Below are 15639 nucleotides of genomic sequence, written 5' to 3' on the forward strand. Positions count from 1 at the left end.
CAAAAACTAAAAATGGTAAATTGGTGGATGGTACTCTTTCATACCTTTTTTGTTTAATTAGATTCTGTACAGTTTTGTCTGTTGTTGAGTTGTTGACTCTTCTATGAGTATATTTGCTTAGAACAGTGTAGTAAACCCTGTATCCTAAATAGAATAGGTGTATTGTGCTTCTATGGTAGCATGCCAGCTGTGTCAAGTAAAGGTTTTGTTCATCACATTATTCAGAGATGAGAGCCTATCGGGAAGTGACATCACATCCAAGTTGGAGCCAGCGTTCCTCTCAGGGCTTCGCTGCACTCAACCGCTGATCAGAGCAAAGTTCTTTGATGTGTTTGATGGCTCCATGAAGCGGCGGGTATATGAGAGGCTGCTCTACATGTGTTGCTCTCAGAACTGGGAAGCCATGGGCAGTCACTTCTGGATCAAACAGTGCATAGAGGTAAATTGCTTTATCCACCATTTAAAAATAATGAGTGGTTGCAGCTAGAGTAAGTTACTTTGGCTCCTGTTTTGGCTCTCACTCTGGTCCTGTTTTGTGTTTTCCCTTGTGTGTCTGTGCTTCTTAGCTGCTGTTGGCGGTGTGTGAGCGGAACACTATTATTGGCACCAGCTCCCAGGGATCCATGCTGCCCTCTATCACTAACGTCATCAACCTGGCTGACAGCCACGATCGTGCCGCCTTCGCCATGGCAACACACATCAAGCAGGAGCCACGTGAGAGGGAGAATAGTGAGACCAAGGAGGAGGTAGGACAGACATACTCCAATACATTACATTATAACAAAACGACCATCTTGCTTACATGAATGAAATATTGATGAAGCTGTTGATAACTGTCAAAAACTACACCATGACAGTGATATCAAATACATGTCCGTATGTAAGATTTTTTTACCCCCTCTCTTCTCTTGAACCTGGCAGGATGTGGAGATAGACATAGAGTTAGCACCAGGTGACCAGTCTGCTATCACCAGAACCAAGGAGCAGACTGAAAGGGATGCTGGCAACCAATTACACATGCTCACAAACCGCCATGACAAATTCCTTGACTCACTGCGCGAAGTAAAGGTAAAATTGCTCTCCCTGGGAGCACCAAAGACACATTAGAAATGCAAATAAAACATAAATTTGAATATGTCACTGTCCCTCAAAACATGACTTTTTGTGCAAAACAGCATTTTGCAGATTGCTAATTTCTTTTTATTTTTTATTAAATAGATTAATACATACTCAGACAAACTACACTAAGCATTTGCATAGTAAATGAGCAGTCTGAGTCTGCCTTGTCTTTATATCTCCACATTAGACGGGAGCACTTCTGAATGCCCTGGTCCAGCTCTGCCACATTTCTACACCTCTGGCTGAGAGGACTTGGGTTCAGCTCTTTCCTCGTCTCTGGAAGATTCTCTCCGACAGGCAGCAGCATGTGAGTATTGACTTCCGTGTCGTCGCACCTAGAGTACTGGGCTGAAAATTTACCATAACTAATTTCCATTGTTTATACAGTATATGGTAGTCTGTGAATTGAAACAAGCCCAAAAATCACCCAGTTCAACAGTATGTGCATCCAACTTTGATTCTGTATGGACTATTGTACAGCCCACACTTAATATCCAAATGTGCCTAAACCGTAACAATGTTTTGCACATTGACTCCATTATTCTTTACATATTCAATACCTAACTTGCCATTTTCTCTATCTTGATCGTTCCAACTCACAAAGTGTTGAACTTCCCTTTTTAAGGACAGATACATTTATTCTAAATATAGAAATGAGAAAGCTAAAGGAGGAGAGCTGCGATGACTTTAATGACTCAAAAAGGCCTTGATTGAAGTGAGTTTTTGCCCATCTAAAAGATGCAGTCAATAGAAATATGTGTGGAAAAATAATGTTCTTCCTATAACAGTCATGTAGTCACAAACATGTCAGATGTTTCTTCAGTCCTCTCTCAGCTCTAAATGTTTCATCATCATTACGCTGTATTCATCTAAACTAAATTTCTAGTGATCACGCTTTTACTTAATGGGGTAATTGAGTAATTATTTAGTTTTTTTCATAGGAACACTTGTGGTGGCATATTAACCCTCTCCGCCACCAAACACACTGAAAGGACGATCAAGACATTAATTATTTTAAACTATTAACAGGGAATGAAAATTATTTATTATCACTATACAATTTTCTTCTGACTACATGCCAGTAATTATTAGAAAACTAACCTAATGGTCACCTTAAAAACCCACTGGTAAAATAGGTATTTACCCTTCTCAAAACTGGAAAACAGCATGGTAGATTCATTTAAGTAAAATCATTCTCCTATGTAGAGAATTAAGACTTTCAGTTTTGTGTTTTTGTAATTTGAATACACAGGTAGCTGCGTAACTTGCTTTATCTTACCTCGATTGCCTTGGTTCTTAAAAAGGGCTTTGGTTTGCATCCTATACATGCAACATGAATGCCTTTATGCCAAATAAGGGTACTATTCCTCAAGTGAAGCTGCGTGGATGACGATATCTCTCTCTCTCTCTCTCTCTCTCTCTCTCTCTCTCTCTCTCTCTCTCTCTCTCTCTCTCTCTCCTCTGCAGGCTTTGTCAGGAGAAATTAGTCCCTTCCTGTGCAGTGGCAGCCACCAGGCACAGAGGGACTGCCAACCCAGTGCCCTGAACTGCTTTGTGGAGGCAATGTCCCAATGTGTCCCTCCTATTCCCATTCGCCCTTGTGTGCTCAAGTACTTGGGCAAGACACACAACCTCTGGCTACGCTCTACTCTAATGCTAGAGCAGCAGGCGTTTGAAAAGGGCCTCAGTCTACACAGCAAACCCAAGCAGAGCACGGAGTTTTATGAGCAAGAAAGCATTACACCACCTCAGCAGGTACCACACTTTAATTTAAATTAAAATTGGGATTTATCAGTTTGTTCAGATTGTTTTTTTGTTTTTGTTTGTTTACTGTTTTGGGTTTTTTTTTTTTTGAAGTTGGCACATTTTGGTATTTCTTATAAACAATGAAATACCATGTTTCTTGCATCCTTAAGTTTATGGATTGTAAATCTTCCTTTTATTCCTTTTGCGGTAGACTCATTAGCAGCAATTCATTTTACAGTTGGCAAGCTGCTGCCATTCGTTTTACAGTTTGCTCACTGCACATTTCAATCTTTGTTTAAAGGAGATTTTGGACTCCTTAGCAGAGCTCTATTCACTGCTTCAAGAGGAGGACATGTGGGCTGGCCTATGGCAGAAGAGGTGCAAGTTTCCTGAAACTGGCACTGCCATTGCCTATGAGCAGCATGGGTTCTTTGAACAGGTGAGAGAAAATATGACCTTTTACAGTTATTTTGATACCATGTTTTGGTGTTGTGAACATTCACATTAAGCAGACTCATTGCACATATAATGATGTATTAGTCTGAAAAAACGTTTCATGAATCTTAAAATTGTTTGTTCAGGCTCAAGAGAGCTATGAGAAAGCAATGGAGAAGGCTAGAAAAGAGCATGAGAGGAGCAACATCTCCCCAGCTATTTTCCCAGAGTACCAGCTCTGGGAGGACCACTGGATAAGGTAATAGATCTGCAACAGAATTTAATAATAGAATTTAATAATCTTTTTTTTTTTTATTAAAAATGTTTATAACAACCATGTTTGAGAAAAGTGTAAGAGTAATAATTGTATTATTGTCAAAATATTTGTATGTCACAATATACGGTAAAAATCAGAGAGGAGTTACCTTTTTGTTAATCATTAGTATTAAAATCTTACTAAAGTTTTTTTTTTTTTTTTTTTTAAAGCATAAATTATTGCTGACTTGACCATTCGCTTCCTTTTTATGTTTAGGTGTTCCAAGGAATTGAACCAGTGGGAGCCACTAACGGAGTATGGCCAATCTAAAGGACACTCAAACCCTTATCTTGTGCTTGAGTGTGCTTGGAGGGTTTCCAACTGGGCTGCAATGAAGGAGGCTCTGGTTCAAGTAAGTATTGTATTGTCACTGTGTAATGAGAATACATTTTATCAAAATTTAACTGAAAGTGGAAACTATAGCCACAAGGTCCTACCAAACAATCACTTAACCCATCCTTGAGGTTTGAACAGAAATGGTCACGTGTCTTACCTACCACCACAACCTTTGTAAAGGAGCTGCTCTGTAAAAGTACCACGTTATACATTACCTTAATACATTATTAAAACCCCCAAGCTAGCAAACAAGTTTCTTTGCGCAGTGTAAAAGAGCCAGTGAGGGGACAGAAGAGCCTGCAACTTCGAAGAAAAAGAAACCTTCATTTAACAGACAATACCAGGAGTCCTACTTGAAACATGGACTTATTACGAAAGGTTCTTCTCATACAACAAATCCGCTCTATATAATATGCTCCAACGAGGCAATAAAGGCTTTAAGCTGCTCTGCCACTTGGAGACCAAGCATTTTGCATGTTACGCAATGTTACAAGGATGCTCTTAATAAAGCTGCATACAGAGTGGATGCACATTTATAATTATGGAAAAATTTGTTTTGTTGCCAGTCTTATCTTTTTATTTTGTTTTGTATTTCCGCCACACCCTAAAAGCTAGTCCTTGAAAATATTGTGACATTAAACCGGTCCGTGGTGCAAAAACGGTTTGGGACTGCTGATTTATTGGCCTAATTTTTCACCAAACAATCTCCAGACAGGAGGCGAGTATGTGATAATACCTGACACATAGCAAATACCTTTGGTTTGCTCTTCCTAGGAGCCTTGGAACCCATCCTTTTGAGTTGTCCCTTCCTAAGGTGACACGTAATTAAATAGTTTGGATGGCAGCACCCACTCCACCATATACACCTCCTTTGTATTTCAGTCCTTACTACTTGTGTGTACTCATTTTTTTTGTCTCCTGCTTCTACAGCTTCTTCTCTATAATGTCTTCTTGTATTAATTACACACCTCCTTACTTCCTTTTGCATTTCTTCACACTTTTTACAAGTTTGGCTTTTGCAGCTAATATTTACAACAGTTCATCTTGTGAATAATTACCCTAGCATCTGCTGCCGGGTAATTTGTTTTAGAGTTTAGGAAAAAAGCACGGCTTTTAGTTTTCCCCCTGCTTACCGCTCACTAGCTCAGAGGTGAAGTTCAAATGTCCCCACTTTCAATTAAAGCTGGCTCTGGATAAGGCCAGCCCTGTCTCCAGGATATTCATCAAGTGTCACCCCTGATAGGTGTGCAATGACCAATAACTAGTTTCCTCTAACATCTCAATAGCTTTTACAAATACACACCTATACTTTGTCTCGCCCGCACCTTGAATTTCACTCGTTTTTATCAGTTTGCTTTCAGCATTTGCTATTAATTTATACTTACAATTAAACCGCAATTGTTGTCCTACACCATGTTCTACTGTTTGTCCCTCATATTCATGGTAACAAACCATTACAACTGTTGTGTACAAAAAATTGTAGTGAGCTTTTTCTATCTTGGTTGTCAGCTGGCAGCAACTTTAAGCCATCTGTAGTTGTCACAGTCCCACAATTGCCAATATTGTAATTAAGTGTTGTGAATTATACAATGTACTATACATCCGTTTTTAGATATGGAATCTGATTCTTTGTGTGCATTTCAAGGTGGAGCTGAGTTGTCCCAAGGAGATGGCCTGGAAGGTCAATATGCACCGTGGTTACCTGGCCATTTGTCACCCGGAGGAGCAGCAACTCAACTTCATAGAGCGGCTGGTGGAGATGGCTTCCAATCTGGCCATCCGCGAGTGGAGAAGGTTGCCTCACATAGTTTCCCATGTGCACACTCCTCTGCTACAGGTCAGTTTACAAATCGCTTGAAGCAATAGCTGGTTACAAGATGCCATTTAGAGTAACATGGAGACTGGAATTCCCTGAAGATTTGCGAAGGGAATAAATTTGTGCTGAGAGATCAGCAGCAGCACTCAGTAATTTAACAGCCTTAATCCAGTTTGCAAAACAAAAGCAGTTATTCTGAAAAAGATAGACAAAACTCAGGTGGGGGAACCTGAGGAGAAACGATGATATAAATAAGAAGGGATGAAAGAAAGTTTGGAATGCCTGTAATTACTTCCCTATCATCAGATACAAGTGGAATAAATACCTACAGCACTAATGTATTTGCATGATATATGCGTAATCACCTTATATTAACAGATAATTGTGAAAAAAATTATCTAGTTTATTTGTTTTAGGACACTTGATTTAGGATTTGAATGGGGGTGTAAGTACTGCATAATGTTTCAATTCACAACATTTCTTGGTGACTATATTTCTGATTATGTTATGCCTATGTCTGTGTTTTGGTATAGTTGTGTTCACAGATGTGTAGTCCAATATTTACCCTATCTACCCTATCCCTATCCACCCTATCTATTAATTTCTTTGCTCAGCCAAGTAGCCTGTAGTAAATCTCCATGCCAAACTTGATATTTCCCATTCATGTTCAGTAACATTGTAGAATGGCAGAATGACAACTCTGCAAAGGTTGTTGGGTTCAAATCCCATTTGAATCAAGTTACTGTATCATTAAATGTCACAGCTTAGCGGTGACTGACATTCAATTGATCACTCACTATCAATTATCAGGGTTGGTGTATATTGATTGATGAGCAGTTATAATGCAGTGATTGATATGTGGTGATGATTATGTTCACAAAGTGCCTTTGAGCCAATCAATGAGTCTCCCAAACCTCTTATCCTCTAGACTTACGCTAGAAAATGTCTTGTATTGAATGAATGCTTTCTAATATTGATCTGCAAGTAACTGTAGCTGTCACAAATTTACTGTTGTAAAACTTATATTACATATTCACATATACATACTTTAGTGTATTTGGTTTCTTTGTACCTCTGCATATACTATATATTACTCTGTCTTAATATGACACTTTGTATGACTATATAAAGTTAATATAAGTGTGTATACAAACAAGTCATATTCTATGTTTTTTTAACTGATTTGTTCGATAGAAATTGTTTGATTCTAGAGTATCAACAAAATAATTTGCATGTGATTTCTTTAGCTTGTTCCAATTCATCTAGCAGGGCATTGTAGCATATATTTGTTTTAGATATGTGGACAAATTTTACTAAGGTTTACTTCAGGTGACATTCTGTCTGGACCAAAGCTATGAAGACAATTGAACCTGCCTGAAATCATGAAATGTTAAGTGTAAACAAAGAACAGTTTACAGCATTTGCTCATTAAAAACAATTTTTGGACTTTTTAATTCCTCCACAGGCGGCACAGCAGATCATTGAGCTGCAAGAAGCAGCCCAAATTAACGCAGGGCTTCAGCCAGCTAACCTGGGTCGCAACACCAGCCTCCACGACATGAAGACTGTGGTGAAAACCTGGAGGAACCGACTGCCCATTGTTTCTGATGACCTGTCCCACTGGAGTAGCATCTTCATGTGGCGCCAGCACCACTACCAAGGTACAACCTACACATATCCCAGTGATATTGATACAAATGCATGTGGACCCACAGTCCTATGCAACTACACTTGCCACTTAGATTTATGTCTAAAAAAAGTCTACTTTAAAAGGCACCAAACCCCCTTAGTAGATTTTGGGTTATCAGCTTGATCTTGACTTTTTGACTGACTGCAAGATACAGTGTGTGTGTGTATATATATAGTCACGCACACACATTTACCTTGCTCAGTGATCAGCTCTCTCCCCATGGTGACTTTGAAACTATGAGGCAGCCACTGCAAGATGTGATGTATGCAACTTAAACTCCAAAACTATGAGGCAGCCACTGCAAGATGTGATGTATGCAACTTAAACTCCAACCCTTACTGTGAGGTACTAGAATAATTATGGTGATCTTTCTGCAGCACAATGCCAATAAAATCCACCTAATTTATATTATATAATTTATATTGATTGTCTTCAAACTTATCTTGAAGTTAGTTTAGTTTCCCCAGTGCCCTCCTCAGTTTTATAACAGAAGAACCTTTGAGAATTACACGTTCATAATACAACTACAGTATAAACTCCACTGCTTTTTTATTGCTGCTTTAATTTTGTAGAAAGCAATATTTGATGTTTTATTCTATCTTTCTGCATAGCGATCGTAACAGCGTATGAGACAAATGCACAGCACGATCCCAACAACAATAATGCCATGCTAGGAGTTCATGCCTCAGCTTCTGCTATCATTCAGTATGGCAAGATAGCACGCAAGCAGGTAATGTTTTAGCCATGTCTGTGTCCAAAATAGGAATTAATTAATAAAAATCAAGTTTATTGAGTTTTGTCTTTGTAAAACCCTTTGTTCCCCTAGGGTTTGGTGAACGTGGCACTGGACATTCTGAGCCGTATTCACACCATTCCCACAGTGCCTATTGTCGACTGCTTCCAGAAGATCAGGCAACAAGTCAAATGTTATTTGCAGCTGGCTGGTGTCATGGGCAAGAATGAATGCATGCAGGTAAAATAGACGCCCCCTTGCTCTCTGCTACTCTGCACTTCAAATAAAATCATCAGTTTGTTTATTTTTGCAACTTTGTGGTAAACATGTATGCGTATGCAGATAGCTTAAATTAGCAAAACTACTAAAATTACTATCAACTATTACTAGCAACATACTGTTAAATCTGCTTTGTATGTATGCACAAAGGCAAAAAATTGTTTACTTTATGCAATGTGTTCAACAGATAATACATAAATAACACCTGTGTAACAATCTGTCAAAATGTAGCACAGCTGTAGCTGCAGTAATGAAGGGTTTTGATTTAAAGTAAGAAAAAATTTACAACAACACATTTGATGAATTGAGTTTTATTTTGAGCAGTTATCTGATCGTTGAGTGGGAGAAGTAGTAGTCTTAAACCTGTTGAGTACTCTGATTAATAGAACCAGTTCAGCATACCACAAGTCATTAGAAGTGCAAGTGGAATCAAACTCTCTCTTGCTCTCTCCTGCTGCACATCATTTGTCACAGCAGTACATAAGGGACACCTAATCAGAACCTCATGATAATGGAAGATTAGTTCCCTTAACACCTCCTTTCTGAGTCATTAATAAACACGAGCAGTTTTTCTAACTGGGATTATGACCCAGTTCAATGCAGAACATTGTAGTGCTAAGGTTTGTTTTAAATAAAAACATTTGGTTTTTCTAGGGTTTGGAAGTGATAGAGTCGACTAACCTGAAGTACTTCACCAAAGAGATGACGGCAGAGTTTTATGCTCTCAAAGGGATGTTTCTGGCTCAAATCAACAAGTATGTCCACCAGTGCTTCAGCTCTTCTCTCTTTCTACTTTTGAAAATTGTATATCTTTCTTACACACATTTATTGTCTTCTGAATTTGTCAATGTCCCTTTACTGTCTGTGGATGTTCTGTGAAGATGTGGTTGTCACATTTTAATTGCCGTCCTTGTCCTAAAGCAGCAATAACCTTAATTCTCAATTTTTAAGGAAAATTCTTAAGTGCCACTTAGGGTTTCTTGAACCAAGAAATTCTGAAGGCTTTATGAAGGTTTTATCCATAACCTTGTGCTTTTTACCCCACCTGTACTGTTTCTGCAGCTGCATTTTTCAAAACATCAATATTATTTCACCAGTTTAATTAGACATTTAGAATTTAAATGCCCTCACAGTAATAAGTCAATTCAATTAAAATTTTGATTTTTAAAGACAAGTGGTTTTCAACTTAGACAGACAGGCCAAGAAATGTTATCTGACTACGTCCAGCTCATGACTCATTTTAACCTTCTGAGAGTAAACCACACACTTAAACAACCTGAAACAGCTGTAAGAAATGCATCGATACACAGTTTCCCTTTTTTTTTATTTTTATTTTGCTTAAATTCTTGTGCAAAATATTGGTATGTAATATTGGTGCTCCATGCTTACATGTGTAACACCTCTTCCTCCTCTGCTGACCTTTTTACCTGTCATCTTGGATATGCCATTTTTAAAGAACAGAGTAATAATTGAGCAACAAATATTAAATTTATATGTTACTCAATAATTAACCTGAGGCAATTTTCAGGAATCCATGGGATCAGCGCAAATTGCCTCCACTTCAACAGCATCTATTGCAATCCTTAAGTTCTTCACTCAGTGTTTCACTATGGGAATTACCTCAGTGTGACCAAACATAGAAGCCCAATGACACCACATCTGTCAGTGACAGACAAGTTGAGCCGTGCTCCTAAATTATTCTCACTTTCTTCATGTGAGAAACCAGAAGCTCCCTCAGCGTATCCAGGCAACCTGTTACCTGCTTAACAGTTTAGATGACCCTTAAAGGAGCACATCACCCTGTGTTTAGCTTGGATTCAATCCCACTATACAGAGTGTGTAGCTAACACGGACAGTAGAACATAGACTGTTTTTTAGACCTAAAGTCTCTCCCTGGTGGCCTGGTGGCTCAGTTGTATGGTCGAAAGAAAACAGACCATAGTACCTGCATGACCATAGTACCTCCATGACCATAGTACCTACGTGACTGATGGCCCTGTTTACATGACAAAATCAGCTGTTCACAGGATGTCGGCTAGAGCGGAGGGGTCTTTTGCCCACTGGCCTAGGTGTGTAAATTAGAAAGGGTCAAATGGCCCCTTCTCGATGTTCTAGTGTTAAGGCAAGCTAGCTCCAAGACCAGAACTGAACAGGGCATAAACCTTGCGCTTTTTATAGGTCTTTCAACAGCCCTACTGTGTATTCCACTGTCCTTCTCCTTTTCCTATGATGTCTACAGCCACGGCCCCACCCAAAAGATCGGAGCCAAAGGCTCAGGAGGCTGCTTCTCTTGTCCTGCATCATGCAGCTCATTTATTTTGGGTTGGGACCCCCATTCGATGTGTATAGCCTGCGTGGGTGTTAAGCAAGCAGAGGCTTCACTAGCTGACCCACCAATGTGCCCACACTGTGCGGCGATGCTGGAAAGGATTCTGGATAGAAGGCTGAAAGCAGTGGCTAACAATCAGGACCCGTGCCTGTCAGCTACCACCACCAACGACCATGATCAGCAGACATCCTCTGAGTCAAAATGAGCTGGGCGGACATGATAGATGTTAAATACCCCCTCATGCCTCTGCTGTCTGAGGAGCTCCTTGGCCGCAAAGAGGGTGAACCCAATTCTGAGGAGTCAGACTGCAATGCTGCCTCTGACCTCCTCGACACAGATAAGGAGGAAGAGCAGGATCCATCCAGTAGTCCAGGTCCCCCAGTGCTTCAGAAACTGCCCCCATAATAACCTGTACGAGGTTTGTAAGTGGGCTGCAGCCAAGCTAGGCATTCTGTGGCCGGCATCCTAGGACTCAGAGGTGGCAGAGAGGGACCTACTGTATATGATGGTAAAAGGCTTTGACCGGCTCAAGCCATATCAAAGCAGCTTTTACCTGCAGTCCCTTTCAGCCTTTCAAGTCCATTAATGAGTAAATTACCACCAAGGGGTACTTAAAACTGGAGATCAGGGGCATGAGTGATGCTCAGAAGGCAGGTATCATGGATGCCGCATATGATCCATTCAAGGGTCTCTTTGGCCCGGCACTGGAGAAAACGAGAGAAACCAGTGCATCCAGAAAAGAGGAGAACAAAGCCTTTAATCTCTGTTCATCACAGGAACCCATCCTGCACCCTTCCTAGACACCCAAAGCAGGCTTTGCTACTGCAACTGCTTCTCCTTGTGCTGGCTCGAAGCACAGAATATTTAGTGCTCAGCATAGACTTCCTGTCTTATCGTGTTTCACTACCGTTTTGTTCACACCATACTGCTCCCTTTTTCAACTTGGCGGGACGGGGACATTAGGGCTGTGCCGCCGCCTCCTTGCCCTTCAGGCTGCAGTACCATAGTACATTTGGGGCTTTTGTTAATGAGGGAACATTGGGCCGCGTTACTGCAACTCTGCTCTCGGCGACACTTCGGGCATGGAGTGACAGTACCTTGCATGTGCATGTCAGCCCTGCAGCCGTGCAGAGACCTTTTAGCACCGGCGTTGGGAGTACCACTAGGGCCGGTGCTAACCAGGATGACACTGACAACAGATGTATCACTGTTGGGTTGGGACATGACATTTATGGCATCTGTAGTGTTTCTGCTCAGTCATTACATCTTGGTAAAAACAGACAACTCCACAGTGGTAGCTTATATCAACTATCAATGGGGAAGCCTCTTCATGGGGAATGGTTTACAAGTGGTGGAGCAGATCTGGGAATGCATTGGCCAGGGCACAACAGATATATTTGAAGCTTTGAAGTTTCAGAAGCACCTACTGTCCCAAGCTGGAGGAGAGGTTTTCCATCCCCATCCAGACATGGTGGCTCTCTGAGCTTGGTACTTGAGAGGTGGAAGTTAAACGCAGCAGGTTTGCCACCTAGAGTCATTGATACTAGATACTGCCTCCACTCGGCGTCTCTATGGTGGTAAATTGTGTATTTTTAAGGAATGGTATGGTTTGAAGGACACTTTCTTTTCAGTGTTGAGTAGCAGACATCCTGTGCTTCCCTCAAGAATTATTGGAAAAAGGAAGGGCTTTTTCTACCATTAAGATCTATCTGGCAGCAATTTTTTATGGGGTTTGGTGAAAAATCATCCTTTGACTTGTCAGTTAATGAAGGGGGCAATCTCTGCCACTGTTTCCAATGTGGGATTTGACACCATCCATTTTGAGACGTTTCTCTCTCAAGACTTCAAAACTCCTCATAAAGGTTAGTCATTATCTCACCAGAGGATGTCTCACTGGATTGTCGAGGCTAAACATATAGTCATAAGGCTAAACATATAGTCATAAGGACATATAGTTATAAGGAGTCCCTCCTTCAGGGCTAAAGGCATGGGTACTTTATGGGCTCTATTTAGAGGCATATCAATTCATGACATTTGTGCTACAGCAGCCTGTAGCAGGCTATACCACACAGGCACACGTTTGAGCAGTTTTGCAGGCTGGACGTGGCTAGACTCTCACTTGCTCATCCAGTGTTGCAAGTGGAAGGATCAAACCCAGCACGCTGGGGGGGGTTGTTAGGTTTTTGTGGCTTCGCGAGACGCCCTGTTTTTTTGACAACAGTGAGGTTTCACAAAGGCTCCCCTCCTTGCATGAACACGAAAAAAAAATCAACTTGATTTAGGACAAGTGGTCGACCGTGTCAATATGGGGTGGGCGTAGCCAGAGCACGACTCGACCTGTCTGTCATTGTGTTGTCATTGGAGCTTTAATGATTGGTCAATTCATAATTTGAGGCAAATCTCGTAGTGAAACATCTCACTGTGTTATCTATGAACCAGGGTTAACCCAGCGTTTCCAATGGGGGGTTGTTTCAGTGTGCGTGCACACAGCCACAGGATTTTGGTATCAATTAAACAGGTGTCAGATATTTGACATTTTGTCGGGTGCCTGTGCTCCAGTTGAGCCAGGCATTAGAAACTGTTAATGCAGTTGCCGCTGTCACTTTGCCAGCGTTTAAGTGCATTAAGTATTGCTGGAGGGTCTCCTGCTCTGACTCCCATAGCAATCAAGCTCCCATTTCTTAATGACATGCCAAAATGCCTTTTTATAATAGATTTTAATTGATTGGCTTGGGAGACATTTACTGTAAGTAAGTGGGAACAATTCAGAATATAACAAACCATGAAGTTGAAACTGGGGGTCTCGCCAGGCCTCTTCTAGATTTTGCCTCCTATTTAACAGTTTCTAAATCAAATGCTCAAACTGTGACAGCTAGATTGCACTGCTGGGATAAAAAAATCCCAAGGATTCTCAAGTTTATCAGCAAGCAGATTCCTCTGAATAGCAGTGCTCTTCATGGTCAATGTATGTTTATACAGATAAATATAGCTATTACGCAGAGGTTTATACCTTCTACTGCTCATAGCATGAAGCATTTCTGATGAAATGGGAAGATGCTAAGCTCATATGTCATCCGATATTAAATGGATTGATCTGCACCGTATGATAGGGTTTTGATGTTACAATATAGCAAAAATGGATGAACTTCTGGTGACATTAATTCATGCTCGGTTAAAAGCTTATTCTGTCATGCCAGAAGGAAAGGCCTTGAAGATTATAGCAAATAAAATATGGTGCTTACTGATGTGTAGTACAAAATCATTATCTGGTTCTTACACACTCCTCCTTTTTATATTTCTTTTCTCCTCCACTCCCCCCTTTACTCCTCAGCCCGAATCTCATTCTTTCTTGCATTACTTTCAATCAGTTTAAATCAGCTTTCATTCACTCACTCCATCTGGACACTTAATTTTACCCTGCCTGTCTTGCACAAAGTAATGCTACTCCACTATTCCCTTATTTGTTTCAGGTCAGAGGAGGCCAACAAGGCCTTTTCAGCAGCAGTACAGATGCACGATGTGCTGGTGAAGGCCTGGGCCATGTGGGGCGACTACTTGGAGAACATTTTTGTCAAGGACCGTCAGCTCCAACTGGGAGTCTCTGCCATTACCTGTTATCTCCACGCCTGTCGCCACCAAAATGAGAGCAAGTCACGAAAATATCTAGCTAAGGTGATAAAGAGAAGGCTATTTGTGTGACTCACCCATGGCGAACATTCTCCCTTAAAACACACTGATAGTCAGCGACTGCCACACCAGCTTTAGTCAAGCCTCGTTTCCAGAGTCAGCGTTAACGTGACCCTATCCAGCGTTTAATGATTGTCACTGATGAGACAGGTTTTGCCATGTGTTGGATCTGTGCCACAGTTACAAGCAGTAATTTGATCGATTACAGTGCAGCAATAGACAATGTGGATAGGTTCCCATTGCAGTTTGATGGTGGAGGAAAAGCTGTCCTCTGGAATTGGGGGATAACAAACTAATTGCTCCCCCTGATTCCCCCGCCAGGGGAGTCAGTTTACAGAAACCCATCCAGAGAGCAAATCAACCAGCTTACGTCTGTGCGCATCAGGCTGGATAAAAAAATTCAGTACTAGCATCAAGCATTACTATCATTCTGTGTTAATCTAATGGCTTCTGCAAGCTTCACATTCCAATTAGATGCTTTTCTGATGCCCCCTACCCCCTTCCTAATATTGTGCTTTTAAGCTGGGTTGGCAGTGCCTAGTTGTGATGGATGAAGCAGATGACCAGCCATTACCAGTAATTATACACTGTGTGTACTGAAGTTGGCTTGAATAGGAGAGCCTGGGATTTTGGGTGGGCAAGGTTGAGTGAGGTTAATGTCTTCATTATAATTTAGATGCACACACAAGCATGCCAGAGGAGGAGAGATCACCTCCATGTTGGCTTTGCTTAGATCATAGTGAGGAATGCCTACAGTCTCCCCCCTGCTGTGATAAGAGTCAGCGGTGTTTGATTAATGACAGAGAGCCCACCTTTTGCTGGTTACTTTATTTTGTAGCACGCTATGCTTTATTTCAGCTGATTAACCTCGGGGTTGTGTGTTCATTTAATGTTGTCTGTCCTCACTTCGTATATTTGTTTTGTTCATTTTCATCTGTAGGTGTTGTGGCTACTGAGCTTTGATGACAAGAACACTCTGGCAGATGCTGTAGACAAGTACTGCATTGGAGTCCCTCCCATCCAGTGGTTGGCATGGATACCGCAGCTGCTTACATGCCTTGTTGGTTCAGAAGGCAAACCCCTGCTTAACCTAATCAGCCAGGTGAGGAAATGTGTAGAATGTATAGAACCATATGTGCACTCCAGCCAACAG

General features: G+C 41.1%; 1 protein-coding gene across 4 annotated transcripts in view; it reads left to right on the forward strand.

Moving 5' to 3' along the window:
* trrap (transformation/transcription domain-associated protein) overlaps positions 1 to 15639 on the forward strand; it is a 58063-nt gene that overhangs the window by 30340 nt on the left and 12084 nt on the right. For all 4 annotated transcript variants that reach the window (XM_029133726.2, XM_029133729.3, XM_029133728.3 and 1 more), the window contains 15 exons: positions 226 to 439; positions 567 to 746; positions 922 to 1068; positions 1307 to 1426; positions 2587 to 2874; positions 3167 to 3304; positions 3447 to 3559; positions 3833 to 3968; positions 5598 to 5789; positions 7234 to 7429; positions 8070 to 8188; positions 8285 to 8431; positions 9125 to 9225; positions 14270 to 14471; positions 15427 to 15588. In XM_029133726.2, the coding sequence (XP_028989559.1) occupies positions 226 to 439; positions 567 to 746; positions 922 to 1068; positions 1307 to 1426; positions 2587 to 2874; positions 3167 to 3304; positions 3447 to 3559; positions 3833 to 3968; positions 5598 to 5789; positions 7234 to 7429; positions 8070 to 8188; positions 8285 to 8431; positions 9125 to 9225; positions 14270 to 14471; positions 15427 to 15588 (2455 nt within the window). The remainder of the gene's footprint in view (positions 1 to 225; positions 440 to 566; positions 747 to 921; positions 1069 to 1306; positions 1427 to 2586; positions 2875 to 3166; positions 3305 to 3446; positions 3560 to 3832; positions 3969 to 5597; positions 5790 to 7233; positions 7430 to 8069; positions 8189 to 8284; positions 8432 to 9124; positions 9226 to 14269; positions 14472 to 15426; positions 15589 to 15639) is intronic.

Source organism: Betta splendens, chromosome 19, assembly GCF_900634795.4.
Source record: "Betta splendens chromosome 19, fBetSpl5.4, whole genome shotgun sequence".
NCBI classification, from domain to species: Eukaryota; Metazoa; Chordata; class Actinopteri; order Anabantiformes; family Osphronemidae; genus Betta; species Betta splendens.